The 22208-nt window shown below is 42.3% G+C and overlaps 1 protein-coding gene across 1 annotated transcript; it reads right to left on the minus strand.

Annotated features, from left to right (window-relative positions):
* Positions 1-2166: 2166 nt before the first annotated feature.
* Positions 2167-21739, minus strand: kcnk12 (potassium channel, subfamily K, member 12). Its single transcript, XM_008282970.1, has 2 exons — positions 21400-21739; positions 2167-3056 (listed from the first exon to the last, which is right to left on the minus strand). The coding sequence occupies exons 1-2, from the start codon at positions 21737-21739 to the stop codon at positions 2167-2169; spliced, it is 1230 nt and encodes a 409-aa protein (XP_008281192.1).
* Between the last annotated feature and the right edge of the window lie 469 nt (positions 21740-22208).

The raw sequence follows: 22208 nt of genomic DNA on the forward strand, positions 1-22208 counted from the left end.
CATCCACGAGTAGACATTTGAAAGCTATATGTATAAAAATAGACTTTAAAGAGTACTCTGTTTATATATATATACAGCTATCTTGTATGGCTTTACCATAATGGCATGCAGGAAAAACTAAGACAAGCCTGAAGATTTAACTACCTGAGTCATTTTCTCTATTCCTCTTGGTGAGACTGGGGAGTAATCGAAATTATTCAGCTCTATGCACTGAAATGACAGAAATCAACAAAGGATAGATCCAGATCCAATTCACGCCTTGTTGTAAAAGCGTCTTCTTTGTTTGTCTTTTTGTTGTTGTTGTTTTTTTTTTAAGACATTCCAACGCTTCCTGTATATATATACACATTTATGGCATGTCTCATATTCACAGTGTAAGGGGTGATGAGCGTGAGGAGAGAGCCGAGGTCTGCAAGAAAAAAGGAAGCAGGAGGCTTTTGGTGCAGTGTGTGTGAAGTGAATGCAGAGATGACAAGGGGGGGAAAAAGATGAGAGCGGGCTTGAGGGGACGCTAGATGGTGAAGATGTGACTCCAGGAAAAGTTGAGCCCTTGGCTGAGAGAGGCCGTCGAACTGTACCGGGCACAAATTTGGATATGAAGGGAGACCATTACCTCCTCTACATCTACCACTGTCACCAGCACCTTCCCTGCTTCATCAACATCTTCCGGTGTTTAACTATCACTGTCTCCTCCTCTTGTCTTGCAGTTTGCAAACATCAGACACCATCCCGTGGTTTTAAATCACCGACGCTTTTCTAAGAGATAGTTGCCTGCAACAAGGACGTTGATCGTTTATCCTGACAGGGTAGCACCATATCCGCCGCAAACACCATCCATCTATTAAACCTCGGCTGTGTGTTTACACTGAAATCAAGAGAAAATCAGCCTCTGCGGACGTTTTTTTTTTCTTTAAACAGAGAGAAACTCAGAAATGCAAAGATGTGTCCCGTGATGAAAAACAGAAAATCCTCACAATAATAAATCAGTGCAAGTGAGAAAATCCTTCAGGGTTTTGTTTTCCACTCCAGCATCTGAGATTGACCCGGCTACTTTCAATCTGCATCGTTTAACATAATGTGCCCGCGGGATAAAAACAGCTATAATTTACTTCCTTACATTTCACTCCCGTTCCTCATTTGCTCTGTTTTACCAACACATGTCTATATCCTGCATTCAAAGAAGTAATGACAACATTGCCTTTATCGTTTATTTTCCTCGCACACAGCCGTAAGCTTGAAAAAGAGAGAAAGAGTTAGAAGGTGCCTTCTTTTACCCTTCAAGTCAAAGTCTTTGGCCGCCGAAGCATGTTCTTAGCTGATAAGGAGGCCAGTTCCTCTCTCACGAGAAATGGATTTTCATTCTTCAACTCTGCTCTTTCCTCCATCTTGAGGAATAGGAAATAACTCTTTGTAGCCTGTTTGTGTTGCCCTGTAAAATCCTTTACTACCGCGCTGTTCAAATCAGCTACATCTTGGCCACACTTACAAAATTCTGCTTCCTCCCCCAGAAATGAAAGCAATCACCTGAGGATAGAACTGGACCAAAAAAAAAGGGGGGGGTTTGCGCAATCAATGGAAGGTCTAGAAATGGTGCAAAAATGCATGAGAAGTATAATGCATAGATCAGTATGTGCTATATCATTCAGCGATTACATTTGTCTATATCAGCATTCAGTATATACATTCAAATAAACTGGCAAACCCCTTGAAACGGTAAAGACTGGACCCTACACTTCCCTTGGCTCCTTTACGGCACATTACAGTTGTATAAGTCTCATATATTGAGCGAGCATAGCAGGCTATTTATTCTGCAGACTAACACTGATATTTCAGAGATTTCCAGTGGTTTGTTCTTGTTTGAGGTTGATGAAATGAGTGATGGGTGGTCCCCATGCTTCCACATCAACTTATGTTTTTTTTAGATGACTCTGTGGTTCTCTCTTCATGCCATCATCGTCATCAAATCTTCACTGAAATCACCACCTCCATTCCCTGTTTTTATCACCACAGGCTTGTAATTCCAACCAAAAGTATCAAAAATCATATGTATCATGCATAACAAGTTACACTGACAGTCCCTCTAGAAGCCTTGTGTTTTCGTATGGCATTCAACCTCGCGGTTTGAGAGAATAAAGAGCTCCCGTACTTTCTGTCTCACTTTGTCCTCTACCTGGAGTTACTCGTCTCCGCCAGCCTGTTGTTCATGATACCCAGGGCACCGACCCCCCCAGAGAAACCATTGTGGCGTGAGCTGCCACAGACTGTCCTGGGATATCCGTTGGCAGATTCAGACAGCTGCTTCTGCATGATGGCCAGAGACACCTTGTTAGAGGCTGCCAGGTCTTTCATGGAGATCATCTCCCCTGATAGTCTGCGTCCCTCAGTGTCACTATCACAGGGTCCGTCTGAGTCGGGCTTGTCAAACCGACTCTGGCGGGTTTTGGAACCCGGGCGGATGGCATTGCGTCTGCTCAGGAAGGCATTCGCCTTATTGCAGCGCTGGCAAAACAAGCAGCTCATTTTCTCCAGCATCCAATTGAGCACCTGCTTGATGACAATAGAAATGACGTTGAACAGCGAGTAGATGCAGCACACGCCCATTAGCATGAAGAAGAAGTTGGCCAACCCGTAGAGGCTTTGGTATTCATACACCGCGTTCTGACTGCTCACAAAATCCCCAAAGCCGATGGTGCTGAAGGAGACGAAGCAGAAGTAAAGTGAGTCTAGGTAAGCCCAACCCTCCACCGGGGTGTACATGGCCGACGCACAGCAAGAGATGGTGATGGCTGACAGACCGAGGATCAGCATCACATGGTACACTGAGGGTTTCCATCCCGGGAGGGAGTAGGCCGAGAAGTCGTGGCGGATGCCTGGCGGGAGCAGACCGCTGTTCCTGATTCGTCGCTCCCTCACGGCCTTCATCACCACGGCCAGGAGCGTGATGATGCGCTCCAGGAAGAGGTTAAAGAAGAGGATGGTGGCAGCGCAGCCCAGGAGCCCGTAAAAGATCAGGAACACCTTGCCTGCAATCGTCACAGGCGTTGACATCCCAAAACCTGCAGAGACAGAACAAATATATTAAATCCCGAAACTGAAGCAAAACACAGATTTTCACTCACAAGATGTCTGAAGGTTCCTCACAGGAAATTACATCTCTTGTTTGAGACAAGGGAAGCGATAAGTGAGGTTTAAATCATACTTTTAAACATATTTTCTCAGTAATTCAATGATTAGAAACGAGGCAAGGGAGGAGATTGAGCGCTATACCATCAAAAAAATTGCAGAAAATACTAGGTAATAGTTTATTTTGGCAGTGATGCAGGAGTATAGGCTTTTTACTGGAAGATGATTGGAAGCAAAGTCAAATAATGGACTCTAATATTGTGTTTTGCATTGTAAATTCAGCTATATGATGTGAAGTAAAAGAGAATGAGGGAAAATCACAAAATATTGCTCATGTTAAGCTTGTATTATATTTATTAAATGCAGACCAAAGAAGGAACTCAGTAAACTGCTTATGATTAAAACTTCTCTGTAGTCACTGATTTGACCTTCCAAAACATTTTTTTTCCCCCCAGGAAAATAATCCCTTTTTTTCCTTTGAAAATAGTTTAGGTGTAACTCGACACTGTTGCTTCTTTTAGAATATGAAGATCCATAAAGTGTCTGCTCTATCTGCACCTATCTCTCCTGGCTCGCTGCAGCTTGAGCACACCAGCTCACCAGTGGCTCAAACACTGTAAAACTAAAAATGCTGCAAAATGGCATGTTTTAATATTAGAGTGATTCAGACTTACATTTGAGATTAAAACCGATTCTGAAGAATAGTAATGACACGGAAAGCCCCACCTTTCCTTAGGTTTGTTACATGTGAAACCCTGGAAGTCGGAATCCTTGTTTTTGAGACTGGTACACTGTAGTTTCAAGATGAAAATGCTCAGCCATGGTGTTGAGTGCTTGTTTTGTGCACAATATGTTCTTCAGCATATAAAAAAATCCAATATCGACCGGTAAACAGGACAAACAACTTGATTTTCGGCAAAAGATGCCTTTAAAAAGAGGAATTACTGAATGCAGGCACGTGTTTTAATACATGCAATGGTACTGTAGTTCAAGAAAATAGGTTAAGATCACATTATCATACATTTATATATATATATATAAGCAATTTGCATACTGAAAACCCTCACGAGACTGTATATACAGCATATGTTTACATACCGTTTTAAATATGCTGTTTATTGCTGTTGGTCATACTGCAAAAATGAAGGACTTAGGGGTATAGAGAGAGGAGGAGGATGCTAGGAATAAGCTTTGGTAAGCCCTCTGAATATGTTTTTTTTTTTTTTCCCCCCCTCAGCTTCGTGGTTTGGCTTCCTGCTATCTTCTGAGTTCTTAGTCAGTTTGACTGAGTGTTCCAGCTGAGGAAGGAGCTATTAGAGGAGGGGATGTTTACGGATTTTGCTGCATGTTCAAGGAGCACTTCTCAGTCTGGAGGAGTGTCACAGGTGCAGCTCTGAAGTTAACATTCGCTGATCGGTGTCTGAGTGCAGTGTAGTTTAGCATCGGAACCAAATAATATTATAAATTCTTTAAGCGTTTCAACTGCCTCCATTAGCAAAGAGGAGATGTAAAAAATAATTTACAAAAACAATCATTTACCTCAGTATGTTTTTCTAATTGAATAAACCGACAGGGCAAAATACAATGTACAGGGCTTGATCTCAGTGTAAAATATAATTGAATTCTACTCAATACCAGACAAACAGCAGTGACTAACAGACTGATATTGTAATTGCATAAGCTTTTTCAACAACCATGACGATATATGTTGGGTAAAATTCCAAACTCCGCACAAGTGATCTTATCATTACAAAACAATCATGTATATTCTAAAACATCTAATTGTGGAAGCTTCAAACTGCAGATACACACATATGCACTGACATTAGACCTCTTGCACTCCCTATATCTCCTGATGTGTGATTTTTCCTGTGCAAATGTTCTGCTCCCGTATGTATTCATTACATGGATGCGTGCATGCATACGTCCATCCCTCATATTCCTGTCTCAGGGCCAGTGTGAGCAGCAACATGCACACAAACTTAAGCACACAGACAATGTCACGCCCCTTATCCACACAACACCAGATGGTATATTTGTCAACAAATAAAATCGTGCTGAAAGATCAACCAATTCACTTCCAGGCCAAGGTTAATTGATTTTTCCATCATGGCTATCCTCCATTTCAGTCTTCTCAGAGCATTAGGGCAGCACTTTCCCCCCTTTTTCCAGCAACCATCCTTGTCAGGTAATAAATGACATCAATATCTAGACAATACTTCCTTTATGATAGCCAAAATGGCTTTTTTGACCTTATCTCCAGCACTGAAAACCACTCTCATGCGGGTTTGCTGTTGACATGTTGGGTCATTTAGATCAGCGCTGATTGATACAGATTGTTTTATAGACAAGAGGGAATATAACCCCTACATGTCCACACATGTACACACACTTTACCGCCTCACAAGCACAGACGGACAAGACCTGTGTAGGTTTTACACCTCGCTACAGATGTCGAAATATCTGCTTTGTAATCGTGAACACGCTGAGTAACCGAGACAAAAGCGACCCAGGGTGACAGAAAGGTGAAGGGCAGCGATTACCCAAATTAAGCCCCTTCAGTGAAATCCTATTTCGCTGTTTCATAGTTAATTAATTATAAGCCCAAGTCTCTCAAACCCAACTGAATCATAGGGAAAACAGATTACATCTCCTCAGCGCACGGGGAGACAGTCTTCCGCACCGTCTCTCATTACCAAGTAAATTACCTAAGAGAGGAAAAGGCACCGGGCATCGATTCAGTGTAGCATTTCAGAGCCATTACTCCAGACTACTGTGTCAAGATGCATTAGTGAAAACAGAACAAGAACACAAAGCAAAGGGTGGGCAAGCTAAAACCAAGAGGCAAACTCTTTGTTACTTGGATTTCTTCATTTAAAATTCTCAATGACACGTTCCAGCTGAAGTCTCCAGACTGTGGTCCCGCTGCTGACCTCGGTCGACACTGCGTCCGAGCCGAGATGAGTCATTTCATTCAGCAGAACTTGACAAGGCCAGAAATCATATGTGTGAAGATCTGATTCAATCAGAGCCCTGGGAGAGTATTTATTCAGTAACATTAAATAAAATATGCTCGACTCAACAGAGAAAATGATGTTATGTTCTAATGGTTAATGATGCCTACACACATAATTACACACTAGAGATTCAACCAGAAGGAACGTGATGGAAATGATGCCATTAGTATCCATTAATTACCATTTGACAGTTTTAAGAGTAGAAGAAGGTGCTTTGGGGAAATGAAATAGGGGAGGGAAAGACAAAAATAGATTTTGACCGTAGTGAATTCAGTATTTAGGTTGGCTTTTATCACTGAGTGTAAATCACATGTGCTGAGCAGCTATCAGAGAGCTGACACAATTTAGACTGAGCAGCTCTCATTACAGTCCAGTGGCAAATTGCAGTGGTTCATTAAGGCGTGTAGTAAATTTGGGGTCTAAACAAATCCCACGAATTACTGAGGGTGATGCTAATAGATATATTGATGGGCTTCATGAATGCTCTCCATTTCATTTGCTCCACTTAGCAAACCGCTCGCCTCTGAGCAGCAATCAATTGTCAGATTTTACACCGAAGAGCCACTCTGAACTGTGCAAAATCTGCAAGAGTCATTTCATTATCTGGAGAGTTGGCGGCACAAAGGACTTAACAGCAGCGATTAAATAACCTATAAAGGGCACTGTTCGATCACTCCAAAGCTCAGGGGGTGAAAAATGATGCAACGTGCATATTCTGTAGAAGTTTGTTTAATGAAAAAACTGAATAAACACATAGAAGCGTTCACAAAAGTGACATTGGAGATTGCTTCATGGTTTAAATATAAGACGTGACATATCCAGTATTTTGGTTACTATCAACAGGTCCTCAAAATGTCAAAACTAACGACATTTAGTTAACGTGTGTAACGACATTCCTCAATACTTTCCAAATTTTCTACCCAGTGTGTGGCAGTCAGCTCAAAACCCATTACTTCCTACTGAGGACGTAAATCTTTAAAACTTCTATAACCAAGGTTTTTATAAGGACAGTTGATCAAACAGTTATGTGTAATGTAAAAGGGTCTGCTCACTGAGACGAGCCCGCAGATAATTATCATGCATCTCCACAGCTCCCATCTGCTCTAATGAGTGTTTTATTGGATTTCGATTGAAGCTCTTAATGTGAGGCCTGAAACTTTAAGGTTTTGATTTTGCCCAACTGTTCCCATCAATCCCATCTTCTAACTTTAGCAAAACGAAAAAGACAGTTGAATTAATATATATATATATATATTATAATAAAAAACACTAAAAGGTACATATAGCACATAATGATCCAGATATATGTCTCAGTAGTTGGTAGAGACCAAAAACAGAGCTAAAAGAAGAGTGAATATTGGGTTTGTAGCTCCCATTGGTCAGAAACACAACTCGAAACGAATGATAATGTTGCTCGACCTAATATATATTGATGTCACAAATATAATGTTTTATTACTTTAAAAGCATAACAATTTCCTGAAACAGCTGCACACTAGCTTTAAGTAAATGTTACTCAAACAGGAGTAAACGGCATGTTTGAGGAGTAAACGGCGTGTTTGTTCCAGACCATTTTCAGCTGAGGGTTTGGTGCACTAGTTAGTATTTAGGACAGCAAGCTTGTGTATGTGGGATTGACTCAAAATAAACTACTGTTCCCATGTTCATGATAATGAAGGCACAGGTTGCCCAGTGCAACAATGAAGGTCTGCAAGCAAAGAGGAATCAGCTGCAGCAGTCTATTCATTTTAAACTGCCGATTTAGGCACATTATTTCTAATTGGAAGCGCTCGCGAGCAGTCCAAATGCTAATTGGATACATTAATTAATTGCTGAAACTATTAGGACTACTAAGACAATAACGGTGAAATAATTTGTTCAAGCCTGGTGTGGAGTTAGTGCAGCTCACCTTGGAGCTGGTGTCAGAATTGATCAAAGCCCACTTGGCAGCTTTTTACAAAACAAAGTGGCCTAAAAAAAGACGTATTGATTCGGTTTAGTGGGAAATAGCCTCACAAAGCCAGGTGTCGTATAGCAGAGCACATTTCGGTCTCATGTTCAGGCAGTCGGCTCGGGCTATGGATGAGTTCACCTAGGAATATAAGAGAAAGTCTGAATTGCAATAGCTAAGAAGATACTGGGGGAACAATACAGGAAAAATACAAAATAGAGTTATTATACGTATGTAAATCTCCTAATGGATACCCAGATGAGAGCCGCTAAAAGCCCTCCGGGTCATGTGTCTACATATCTGTGAAGGACGTGTATTCTACATTCACTCGTCTTTCTAAGCAGTATTGAATCTGAAGGTCACTAAAGACAATATCCTCCCCCACAACTCCCTGAAGCCTTGAAAATGGACCCAGAAATTCATTATCTGACTGACTTGCAAACCCAAAAAAAACCCAAAACCCAATCTCTGCGTCCTACTGCCCCACGTCCCCAAATGAATGCCCTCAGAAAACAAGCTCCCAGTCGAACCAAGTGTGTCCCACTAGTGGGAACAGTCTTAAATTGGCCTGATAAGGGCAGCAGCAGAAAACGCCACGCATGCCTGTCCCTCTGATGACTCTGTTTCTGTGACGAACAGGAAATCATTAGTCACGGGCGCGGCGTGGCGGGGGTCCACAGAGAAGGACAGAGGGCCGAGGAAGCAGCAACATGGCCAGACCTGAGACATCACTGCCGCACCATCTGCTGAGGAGCCGCCAACATTACTGGCACAACGACGAGAACGTTCACACTATGCTGCCAGTTCTACAAAAAAGAATAGGTCACGTGTTGCCAAGTTTAGTTCTGGGGATATTATTGCATCTGCACACTGCATGCACAAATTAAAACTATAATATTAGATGAGAAAAAAAGAAACATAAACACCCAAAGCCGAGACGTGCAACAAAATGAGGCCCCCAAGCAAAACAATACCACTTTGAAGATCACACCCAGCTCACCCACACACAATATAGGCAACGCATTAATGTTATCTGCCCATCATGTCAGAGCGCTGGTAATGAGCGTCCTGTGCTGCACAAGAATAAGACATATTGGACTGATGTGCCCATAAAGAACCATGCGGGTAACATTCATTAAAGCAGGTCGATAAAGGAGTAACAGCTTGTATATACACTGTAAGAAGTCATAGCGTAACTCAAACCTGCTCATACCTTCTTATTTTCTAAATAATTTGACCCCCTCAAAAATGAATTCATTCTCTCTTTTTTTTTTTTTTTTTTAAATTGTATCTTGGTTGTTAATTCATTGGCGAAGAGAGCCAGGAGCACTTATGACTCCACCGTGGTCTGTATTGATTTGTTGTCAGAAAAAAAATGCTGCATTCTCTTTGGATCCGCACCAACATGTATCCCTTTGTCTTCATTTTTCAATCTGTTTTTCATCTTTGCAGGATTTTTTTTTTTTAAACTACCGAAAAGACTGCGCACAGATAGTGGAGTCTGGGTTTAAAGGAGCAAAAATGAAATTAAGATTCATTCATCGTTCATCTGCAAACAGTAACAGAGATTTTGTCCTTTCGTGTGACTGAGGAGTCGTTCTCTCATCAGATTAATAGCGTCTGTCTGATGGATCTAAAGGCTGTGTCCTTGTGCCTCCTATTATCTTGTACCGTATGCACGGTCAATGTTTGAATAAAAGCTTAGGTACATAAAGCCCTCATGTTTTATTCCCCAGGGTAAACACACCTGTCCAGGTGGAGCTTTTGAAACTCTATCATCCTCAGATCAAGGTGATAAACCTCTATGTTCAGCTAATAGATCATACAGATATGGTCATGAAAATACTACTGTATGCCTTTCATAGCTCTGCCTCAGATTGTTTTAGCTACTGCATGAAAACAACCAAATAAGAAACCAGCAGGAAATGAATGCTTGAGCTTCAGCACACGTTCGATTTAATGGTCTTTCATTGCTGCTAATGTAAAAGCATGAATCCCTGAAATTTAAGGCTGTGCAGAAAAAAAAAACAAACCTCAATCTCTGTCAGAGACTGCTAAGTTACTGACAGCTGCAGTAATGATCTTGGATCATACATAGAGAAACCGCAGAAAGCTGTCTTAGAGGAATGATGAAGCAATGCTCTGTTGCCCACAAATTAAATAATTTTTTACTTTCTATTAACTGAATGTGCCCACTATGAGTCTGGGACCGTCTGACTCTGCCAGAGGCAACCAGCCTGGAGGTAGCGGAATAATTTGTGAACGCTGGCACGGGGACAGTATATTTTCAGCTATGTGTGATCAGTGTTTTTCAAGGATAATCATTCTTTCATTATGAATCGAAATGTATGCCAACTCAGTGCGTCCAAGTGGCAAAACACTGATGTGTTTCGTGTAAGGAAGGAGGCCTGTTGCTTGAGTGATTTCAGTTCATACGCTGGCTGGCTGGCAAAAAAAAAAAAAAAAAACACAAGTGCAATCATTAGCTCGGTGGTGTGTTTGGGGCAGTGCGGTTGAGCTCCGGTCAGCTGAGCTACACGGTTGTAGATTCCCAAAGAAGCTCTTTTTTTGTTTTTGTTTTTTTTTTTGCTCAAAGAACATTATTCTCTAAATAAAGGAGAATCAAGAGCATGATTTTTCTCTAATTCAGATTAGATTGTGTAATATGTATAACTCCCGCTGTGTGATCTATGATCTCAGGCTGTGGGGATGACATAGTGCTCTGTCAATTTTTTTGTTCAGGTTGTAATCTAATCATGATGATCGACCATCTTACTGATTCAAGGTCATGCTCAGAATTAACGTGTGCCTCTTCAGTGCAGAGGCTCTGTGATTGTGTTTGCTCTTTTTTTAGTCCCCGAGGCTCAAAGGAAGGTGATCAAGTTTGAGAGGATTTTGATTAATCTCAGATCTGACAGTAGGTCAAACTGTTTTAATTATATTCCGCTGTGTTGTTTGCATGTAGCCGTTTGAACGATGCAACATTGCAGCATGTCGAACTGCTTCTCTCTGCTCTCAGCCCCTCCTTCTTACAAGGAGGCAGATGGACGACTGCCAAATCTGTTCACCAACTTGCTGTGGCTTATTACCATTGATAACTATTTATATACATGACCCCAACGTGCTGGTAAACGTTCTTCTGGTGTAGGAATGGAACTGCTAAAACGCAACATGCCAACGCTCATGCCAGCACTCCAACTGTGTGTGTCTGATTTTCCAGCGTGGAATGTTGCCAAACCATACTAAACTTTCAGGAGACAGACTTTTCTGCTTATGGGGAAAGTTTCAACTCTCATACCTGCAAGTCAGCAGCGACTTCAGCCGTGGTGCAAATTGGGCTGTCTGAGAAACTGATGATGATCAAAATATGAACACCAGAATCAAACCTAGAATGTCTGTCAGAATTAACCCATGACAGGGAGCATGTCAGGAGACAGCAGAGCAAAGAGCAGGAAGACTTTATCCCCTCTTTGCCTCGCCGGTGCAAAGAGCAGAATCAGTGAAATGCTAATCAGTTTAAGGAGGGGGAGGAAGCCCGGCGAATTTGCTGTGTCCTCTAAAATGATCTTGGTATCACTTGGCCATGATCATTTGAGTGTGTGACTGACTGTACGGAGGCGAGCGTACGCCTTAGCAAGTCAGGGCAGATTTATGACCCGCTGCGACAGAGCACAGAGGTGTGTACAGCCATCCTGTACGACAGCAGTTAACTATGATGGGGATTTATTGAAGCCTGTGCCTCTCAGCAGGTTTGTCTTTCGCACACGTACACATGCACGAACACACGAACGCACTAAGATTTCCTCTCCACACCAGGAAGCACCCAGGAAGGAGAGGAACTGAGGGAGTGAAAGAAGTGGACGGATAATGAATAAAAGCTGCCAATCTGGAACAGTACATTTTTATTTCTAGGGCTGTAAATTTAGGTTCTTGTTTAAGTTAGTTTATTCAATTTTACTACCATCACCACCTTTTTATCCTTGTCGATCATTGACTACATTTTGAATTACACATTGACTTACCATCTATCAACCGTTTATCCTGTATTAAACCATGCACTGCATCTTGTTGTGGTGCTTGTGGTGAAGGCCTCTTTGATTTAGCACCATCATTAGTCCTGTGTTTGTGACATGAATATATATCTGCAACTCGTGGATGGATCGCTATGCAATTAGGTCCACACATTCATGTTATCTTTGAGATGAATTGCAATAACTCTTGATGACTCCTAACGTTTTACCTGGCAGCTGCATCAAGCCAAAGTCTCGACATGTTTGCAAATTACTGAACTGCATGATCCAAACCTTGAGCAAAATTTCTAATTTTCTTTGTGGTAAATTAGGCTGCAAGGTGACTTCGTGTTTAGCACTGCTGCCTCGCAGCTAGAAGATCCCTGGTTCGCATCCCGGTTAGGACGCCCAGGATCTTTCTGTGGGGAGTTTGCATGTTCTCCTTGTGCAGTGCGGTTCTCTCCAGGTTAACTGGTGTGTGCTTGGTTGTCTGTCTCTAGCTGTAGCCCTGTGATAGACTGGCGACCAGTCCAGGGTGTCCTCTGCCTTCGCCCTAAGTCAGATGGGATAGACTCCAGCGCCCCCGTGACCCAAGTGAGGATTAAGAGGTGTATAGGTAATGGATGGATGGATGAATTGTGGTAAGTTGCAAGTCTAGAGCTTGTTGATGTTTCCCGTAGTGAAGGGGATTTTGAAAACAGTAACATGGAGATGGTACAGACTTATACCCACAATCTACATCCGGTGAGTCAGACTACTTTGACCTCAGTCTGACTCATCGTTTTCAAAATCCCTTTTGCTACAAGAAACAACAGAAACAACCTTCAGACCTCAACCTACGTGCTGAAAATTTCAAGTTTTGCAGAAGTTTTTGATCATGCAGTAAAGCAACTCTGCTGGATTTTTTTGGGTAATTTAATCAACTTTAATGGCAACAGTCATTTCTCTGCAGGCAAATATTCCACCAAAGTAATTCCCCCATCACAATTTCGACTGAAAACTATTCGTGCAACCTGCTCTCAGCCCAACGATTATGACTGATGATTGTGACTTAAGGAAATACAAACACACCAGAGCTATTCTTATCCCCTATAGCAGAATGGTAATCTGGTGCAGTCAGACCATTCTACACAGAACCATGTCAGCAATAGAAAATGGTTCCGTTATGTAAGGCTAAGGCCAAAATAACCTGAACCTACATTCTTTCCAACAGCCAACAGGGGGCGACTCCACTGGTTGTAAATAAAACTCAGATTATATTGGAGTCTATGGGTAAATTACCTTACTTCTTATTTATTTATTTATCTTTTACCCCGTTTAACATTTTCCTAATGAGTTTATGGTTTTAAAAGCCAGTTTAAACACTTTCTGAATATGGCATGAGCTTCATTTTGTAAATTATGGTCCTATTTTGAGTAAAAGGCTTAAAATTAGATCCACCCCTCTCTGTGTGTCAAATGAGCAAGATGGGGGTGACCAGATTCAGATTTAGCTCACAAACCAGTCAGTAATGTCACAGTTAGTCGGTTCATCTCTTCTTTACAGTCTTTAGACTCGCAGAGCTGCTGGTGTGATTGTCGACTTTGTTTTGTTTGAGGAAAATGTATCTATATGGTGTCAGGAGACAAGCTATTATTGGTAATGAGTTGCTGGTTTGTGTATTATATATTAGTTTAGGTGTCTTTTATACCTGAGCAGGAAATTTGCAAAAAATTGGATATATACTTAAAATGAATTGTATGCATTAAAGTTCAGAAGTCTTGAGAACATGCGTGAAAGCAAAGCCTTTTGTGGCTCTAGATGAAACAGACTTTTTCCTAGATGACATGTTGTTGTGCCACAGTAGACCAGCAGAGGTATTAATGATGTACTTAATGATGGTTGACTTCCATTTAGTTTTTTATTCTGGTATTATACATGTTGGCTCACCGTGACACTGTAATGGGACCCACGAGGACAAATAAATAGCACTCTGGTAATGTTATTAGTAACACCTGTGTTTTTCCCATTTTGCCGAGTCAAAACATCTGCTGTGACAGGGGCCTAGGGCCAAATCTGATAAATGTATTCAAGTGATGTCTCTTGCCCCTGCACACAATTGAGACTAAAGACTATAATTTTGAAAATGAAAAGAATCAGGAGATGTGGAGTTCGAAAGACCTCTGCAGCCTGCTGCTCATCTCTGCTCAAGGCTATAGAAGCTGCCTCGACCTGTATAGCAACCAAACCAGCTACCAAACTCATGTATTTATTCTCTGTGAGTTAGACAACATGAGTTATTTTTTTCATTTCCTTATATTAAATATTGATTAGCTTTAAAGCATAAATTAGGTATGATGCACAGCATTGAGTTCACCAGTAATTTGAACATAGTGCTATATGGACCTTCAATTCAGTGGTGGTACAATTCAGCTGAACTTGCTCAACGGGAGACAATTTCTGCGCTGTACACAATCTAAAAAGACCTCTAGAGCCTTTCATGTGACTGAAGGCCCCTCTGTTTTCCATTTTTAACAGTGACATTTCCTCTGAGTCTGTGATTTCACAGAGTAGCCCAGGAGATCTGAAGAGAAGAGAGGGGAAAAAAGACAGCAGCAGAAACAAAGAAGAGGCATACTGACCAGCATCAAATGGATCTATAAGGTGATTTTCATGTAATATGTAATGCGTACTGTTTGTCTAGTGTGAGAAGCTCCTATTTTGTACCACAATGGCAACACTGCCCCACAGAAACTCACTATAAAACCAAAATGAGTGAGTGAAAAAATCCAAATAACTCAGTGTACTGTGGTAGTTATGAGCAGAAAAAGTCCAAAGCAGATAGATGGTAGGAATCAACAGTGTCTGGGACAGTCTCCCGACAATGCTGAAGTGAGAGACAGACAACAAGAACAAGTCTGAAACATTGCTGCGTGGTGATGAATTTGCTTTCACAGATTGCAAACCTTTCCCATCCACCTCCTGAAAGCACATCCATAACATACACCAACAGTAGCAGCAACACAGATGGTTTTGTCCCAGCGAGGCAGCGCAGAGCGGTTAATCTAAATAAGAACACGACATCAAAGCAAAAACACAGCCTGCCTTCAGGAGTCCGCGCAGTCTATCATGTGACATTTCACACTGCTTAAATGCCAAACGCACGCTCCGCCAGGCTGAGGTGACATTGTCTTGTAACCTCCGAAGCACATGAATTAGAAAGTGCAGTACAGTACAATACAGTACAGAGGACAAACTGGTGTGTGGTTCTCTTCCGGATACGTGGATGCTGGTCAGACAGCCATGTAATAGTTACACAAAGCTCACAAGCGTGACTCAGTGAGACGCCGCTGCCAAATCAGCACTTTTTAAATTGGCACGAGAAGATGAGAAGAGGAATATCCTCTAAGCCATTAGGCCTAATTGTTTACTCACACTGCAGAAATGCAGACGAGGACATGGGTGGTCTTTAGTTTTTGAAATCTTCTCTCACATTGATCGTTATTTACAAGTGACATAACAACCATGCATTCTCACACTCACCCCTACACCCAATTTACAATCACCAATTAACCTACCAGGCATGTCTTTGGACTATGGGAGGAAGCCAGAGCAGCCAGAGAGAACCCACGCAGTGAGAACATGCCGACTCTACAAAAAAAGGCTCCAACCAACCAGCAGGTTTGAACCCTCAACCTTCTTGCTCTGCTAAGCTTGCTGCACCGAGACCTAATCCAGTGCTTATTTACAGGAATCTGTAGTCACACTGCTGAATTGGTGAAATCCGTTGTGATTTCTCATATGCTCTACGGTGGTGAGTGTCACATATTGACCTGATATGGAAACTATACCATTAGATCTAATTTTGGACATAAATATGATCTCACAAACCTCAGTGAACCAATTCTGAAGTTTCACTCTGTCGTGCCATTGTAAATCTAAATTGCCTGACCCTGCAGAGGTGGTATAGTTGCATAAAAGACTTTATTTGAAATGTTACAATTTTGCATATCTTATTAAACGCTTCTCTAATCTAATGCTAAAAGCTCTACAAATGTTGCTGCACTGTAAAGTTTATGATGCTAAAAATGCTCCATTTAGAACGTGTAAGATGCCAGTCAGTTAAAGATTGATCCCTTGGGGACATACATTCTCATTATAAAGTTGTAAAGGTTACATGCAAACATGCAAATCCTGCAGTGGAAGCATTTCTTCAGACTTGTGTTTTAGGTGATCTGGTGACATTAAGACCAACAATCACTCTCCTTTTAGCTCTGTTTTGGTTTCTACCAACACTTGAGGGAAATGTAGACCTTTACCTTTTATATGCTTCATTGTGTTTCCACCTTGTTATTTTTTCCCATCTGCTGTTGGGGCTGGATAGATAATGTACGGAAGGGTTTTTTTTTGTGTTTGTTTAAAATAGCTACAAGGAAACAATATAGACGAGAGCTGTGAGACTGAACCAAGTGAGTAAAGTTTTGCTCTGTAAAACCGAAACGACGTGCTGAAAGATGATTTAACACATGTAGAATTGATTGGGGGGACTATAGATTGGGGTGACATTTCTTTCTAGGTTTGACGCAGGAGATTCATTTCACATTACACACAGTCATTTGATCCATTACTAATGCAGAAATATTGATTAGTGCAGCTTTAAGATAAATTATGAAAAGTAATTCGAAGGCAATCCGATACAACGCTATAAATTGCAACACAGAAAATACCACACAGCTTCTTCAACACCTCTCTTACATAAAGTACCAGCATAAACAATTCATAACAGTATAAGCAGAAGCCAAAGGCCTAATGAGGAAATTTGGTTTAAGCATCACATTTCAATCCAGTTGATTGTGATGGAGGAGATGATCAGGATCTGTGTGTATCCTGAGGGAGGAGCACCTTGTCATCTCACTGCAGCACAGCTCTGTACAGACAGCGGTATTTCATCTTCTCTTAAGCCCCCTCTCTGTGACATTTCTCTTCATTTTCCAAGTTTTTTAAGACTACAATGAGGTTAAGTCAGGCCTCATACAAAGCAAACATTGCATGTGGTGTCTTGTGTGTACTGTTTGTTGAACTGTCTTATTTGCCTTGTCTGCCTTTGTGGCTTGTCTGAGTGGGTGGATATGAGTGTGATGGAGCAAGGAGCTGCAGTAGCTGCCAGGGGCAAGAAGAGGCAGGACAGAGTCTGCCCCCAGGAATAAATAGCCCAGAACACGATCCAAACTTGCAGCTGAATAATATGTGGAAAACTGCCTAACAACCAGCTGCCCTAACTGACTTTGTCCACTCAGTCTCAACAAGTTAAAAGCCATCACTAAGTACACTTGATTCTTCTACAAGTATTCCCACATCAGCACTTCAAAACTGACAAAGCGTTTCTCTGAAATGTCACTGCAGCAACTTGCAGAGCGACGTGCAGGCCCGCAAACGACCACTGAGAGCTGTCCTAATTGGCAGTCGTCAGCTATCAATCAGCCTTGGAGGTTATAAATAGCTTTTGTATTGATGGAAACTCTGTTTGCTGAGCAGACTCTTGTGCCCTCCTTAATGAGAATGCAAACAGTAAAGCTGTGTTTAAAAATGTAGGCCAACATGCAAAACCACCAAAAAGCTGGACGCTGAAACAATGCGTCGGTTCAATGAGACGACCGAAAAAACAAGACTAGCGCTCTATTGCCGTGCCAGACTGAGAGACCCCAGACACTTTAACCAAGTCGTCCAGGGACAGGAAGCCTAACTCAAAGACACGCTTGTTTAAAATTGGTCACTGAGCTCAGGAAAGTTTTATAGCTTAGCTTCTGCAATCTGTGGACCGCTGCACATGGCCCTGCCTGTGCATCACCTGCTCTGTACAACTTGTGGCATGAGCTTTAAATTGGGATGATGTCACGCAAGTGAAATAGCTTTTCTCAAATACAATAATGCAAAGAACAATAACTGACACCAGCTGTAGATGGAGTTGTTCTGTTGACAGTTTTACAGATAATGATGCTCAGCAGTGAAAATGCTTGCAGTGCATCAAACGTCCATTGGGAACTTTTGGTTGCGAGGCTGAGTGACGGTGCAGTATCCACCTCTCCTTGTACATCCATGTGTTTTACAGATATTACATACCTTGATCACTAGCATTGTTTAGTTGTTAGTATGCTAACATTTGGTCAACAGAACTTTTGCAATTTACAGCAGGCTGATAGTGCCGGAGTTTATTGTATTTGTTTAGCCACTTACTGTTTCTTTCTTTTTATTTAAAAAAAAAAAAAGTATGTTTTTTACATGTGAAACACGTTTTCCACATTAGCCTGTGTCTCCTTAGATTAGTGTGACTCAATGAATGTAGACTGTGGGTATAAGTCTGTCATTTTCACTGCGCATTCTTCTGTTCTTCTGCTACCTCCATGTTTCCAGAATCCCCTTCGTGATCAAAAACAACAACAACAAACGGCAAGCTGAAAACATGCCTGAAATTTGCAAGTTTTAAAGAAGACTTCACTGTGCAATAAGGCAGGTATGCTTGGCTCTTTTAATAAATTAGTGGTTTTAATGGCAGTGTTTGCCACGTGCAGATGAAAACTAACTGAAACTATTTTGCGGGGGCACCATCGCTACATCCTGGGCTCAGCACTGTCAAAGACGATTATAATTGGTTTAAAGGAATACAAACAAGCCAGAACCTTTATTTCCCCTGCAGCTGAATGATTATAAGGTGCAGTCAGACTGTTCTCCAGAGCTGACACAGTACTGTGGGCTTTAGGAGACTACCTCAGGATATGTACCTTAAGCTTTCCACCACTCACTTAAAAGATTGTCTGCCTTCCACTTCTACGCTGTTTCTACACTGTGTTCAGATTTAGAGATATAAAATAGCTTGTTGATGCTGAAAACCTGCAGGCCTACTTTTCTCCAAACTGAAAATCAGTCAAGAATCAAAAGGGGAATCACAAAAGGATTGAACTAATGAGCAGAATTGACACTTGAATCTTATCAGTTCCCATCCTTAGCTGGAAAAAAAATCTACCATTTAAACATAATATTTTGTCTTCACATGTATTACTAGAATAATTTACAAAGAAATCTTAACCTGCTGTTAGCGCTGAGGGGAAACACGACCATAGATATCTATATTGAGTGCCATGACAACATGTCCAACATGATAGCAGAGAAAACTCTCTGTTGACAAGTGGTAGACGACTGCCCCCAACCAACAGACAGGCTGACCTCGCCATCCTTTAGAAACAGTATTTCTTGTTTTGTTGTCAGCTGAGACACTTCACTTGACAACTGACCTACTATTGTGTGTTATGATTGAAAATTCCACATCGTGTTGAGCTTGTTTTTCTCAAGTGCCATTTTAAGGTCAAGAGTGAATTTTCTATGTCAGCTATGTTCAGAAAAGTTGAACGTGAAGCCTTGGGTGTGCTCAGAAAAAACTGAAAAATGTGTATTTCCATGAGCAACTCCATCTCCCGAGGAAGGCCAACAAATAGCTGATTTTGTTGAGAACACATTTCACATTACATTTCCTGTGGCATTTTCTGAAATTCGAAAACACAACCCACCAGGCAGAGCAAGAATGACCGGTGAACCTGGGCGAAACCCCAGGTATACGACTGCCTCGAGTGGTCAAAGCCTCACATTCATTCTTCAAAGAGATATTGTGGAAGCACATCAAGGGGAGCAGCGAGTCACTGCTGATTTGAAGCCTATGCCACAGCAGAGTCAGGAGCGGAAAGAGTTTGGGAGGAGCGTCGAGAGTGCACAAGGGGATGCCACTCTGATAAAGAGTTGAGTGGGGAGGCCCTAAAATCCCTTTTATATTACCGGCTCACAAACATGCAGGAAAAACTAGCACACGAGCCAGAGGGTTGGGGAGGGTGGAGATCAAAGCTTAGATGAAACTCCAGACAGAAATCATTGCAAGCATATGAAAAAGACAAATACTGTAGCGAGAATCTCAACATCACTTTTTTTTTTTTTCTCCTTTCATTTTTATTTTTTCTTCTCCTCCCCCCAAGCAGTCAGTTCATATGATCTCCCTGTCGGGGGGAGAGACGGTGATGCTGCACGACAACTAAAGTACAAAGGATTCCAACCTGCCACAGACATGAACACAAACACAGCTGCCGCGGTCCTCTCCCGCGACTCGACGGAGCTGAGTGCGCAAGCTTCCTGAGAGGTCTGTGCATTTGTGTATCTAAGAGCAGGAGGTAGAGGAGCCAATAAAGCTCTCCTGACAGGTCTACAGTAAATAAAAGTGTGACAGGTTCTCTGCTCGTGGTGGATCCAATTCTCCCCGTGCACCCAAACACAGCCATCAGTTTTCCTTATCTCCTGCCTCTCGCCGCTGTATTCAATTAACAGGAGGTGCCAGGGGTATCAAGTTCTATGTGTGTTTGTGCGTTGAGGGCAAGGTCAGAGACAGACAGCTGCTGTCAGCTTCAAATTATTACCTGGAGTGTGTTCATTTGCTCGTTCATCCATTCACGTTCACTCACTCACTCGCTCCCCTCTATCTGTGTGAGGGTGTGTGATGTGCTGGTGATGGTGTTGGTGTTGGTGACGTGGTGAAGCCATCAGGCATGCAGTGCACCACACCGTTGGCCCTCGGGGTGCCCTGGGAGGGACACTTGCTCTTTTCTGACCTATTGCACAAGTAAATGTTAAATGGAGGGGAGGGGAGGTGGGGGAGCAGAAGGGGCTTCTCATTGACATTCCTGTTGGTTTGAACGGAAATGTGGCAAAAAGAGACTGCACCCATGGGTGCTGTCCTATAGCCAGGGATGAGTGTGCCGTTCCAAATGGCAGGCGAGTCAGATGTCGCCCCCGTTGCCAAAGTCCCCTTACAGCCAAATTGTAACACATGACTGGGAAAGAAAAAAAGAAAAAAAAAAGAAAAAGAAAGACACAAAAATTTTAATCTGTCATTCTGTATGTAAGCCAGTGGAAAGGGAAGCAGCCCACAGGGAGGCAGCTCCAGTTGTGCTGACATCCAGACTGAAAGTAATGATCTGATTATTCAACAAACAGAAACCATATTAATATTAATCATTTATCAGGACATGAGGTCCCAGATCCTATCACTATTTACACTACAACACACTAGAAGATTGTGTAATTGCTGTCTTCATGGTGGGAGTTCATCATCATGCATTCTTGGAGTTTCTTTTTGCAAACCTTCATGTGTGCTTGATTGCATATATATATATATATTAGTATCATTAAATCTGATTTTCAACATGTATTTAGAGGACAGCAGTCCTGCAACCAAAAGGTCAGGGGGAATTTCGGTTCGGTGCATGCTGCAGAGATCAACCCACCTATAGTCGACACCACAGTTCCAACAAAATAAAAAGCCCCTGTAAAATCCCATCTTGGCCTCAGAGCGTCAGCGCGGATCCCGGCGGCGATGGCAGCCTCGTACTCCCGCAGGAACGAGTTGAGGTCCTGCAGGCTGATGTTGAAGGTCTCGCTGAAGTTGTGGAGCGTCCCGTTCCAGCGGCCGTGAGCCTGCAGCTCCGAGGGCCTCTCTATGGCTGAGAAGACCGCAGCGCCGCACAGCAGGTAAAGGAGGATGAGGATGGCGAGCAGCACGAAGCGGCCGTTGTCCTCGTTGAAGTGCAGGGAGCGGCAGCCTTGCAATCGCTGGCCAGGCATCATCCAAATTTCAGCACCACTCGCGCGTCGGACAGCGACAAGCTCCACATCGGAGACGGCATTCACTCGTCTACCCTCTGGAAGTCCCTGTCCTGCTCTCTCACTGCACTTCTACAGGCATCAATCCCTCCGGTGAGCCCACCACGTTGTCTCATTGTACTTGTGAAGTGATGTTATCTGTGACTGAAAGGCAGAAAAACGACCCACTTGTGGATATTAGTCTGTAGATCCAGCGCACAGTTAGTTTCATAATACACACATTTTTTCTTCTTACAGTTGTGCCAATGCAGTTGAAGTGGACTGCAGCCTAAATCCAACTGGATGCGCTTCTCAAGGTAAAAGCAAGCATTAGTAGTAGTAGTAGTAGTAGTATCCTCCGGGTCCGCCTGCACCAAAAAAAAAGAAAAAAAGAAAGACAGAAAAAAAGAAAGAAAAATCCCCAAATAAAAGATCGGATTTCTGCAAGTTGCAG

The sequence above is a fragment of the Stegastes partitus genome, unplaced genomic scaffold (genome assembly GCF_000690725.1).
Source record: "Stegastes partitus isolate 25-593 unplaced genomic scaffold, Stegastes_partitus-1.0.2 Scaffold292, whole genome shotgun sequence".
NCBI classification, from domain to species: Eukaryota; Metazoa; Chordata; class Actinopteri; family Pomacentridae; genus Stegastes; species Stegastes partitus.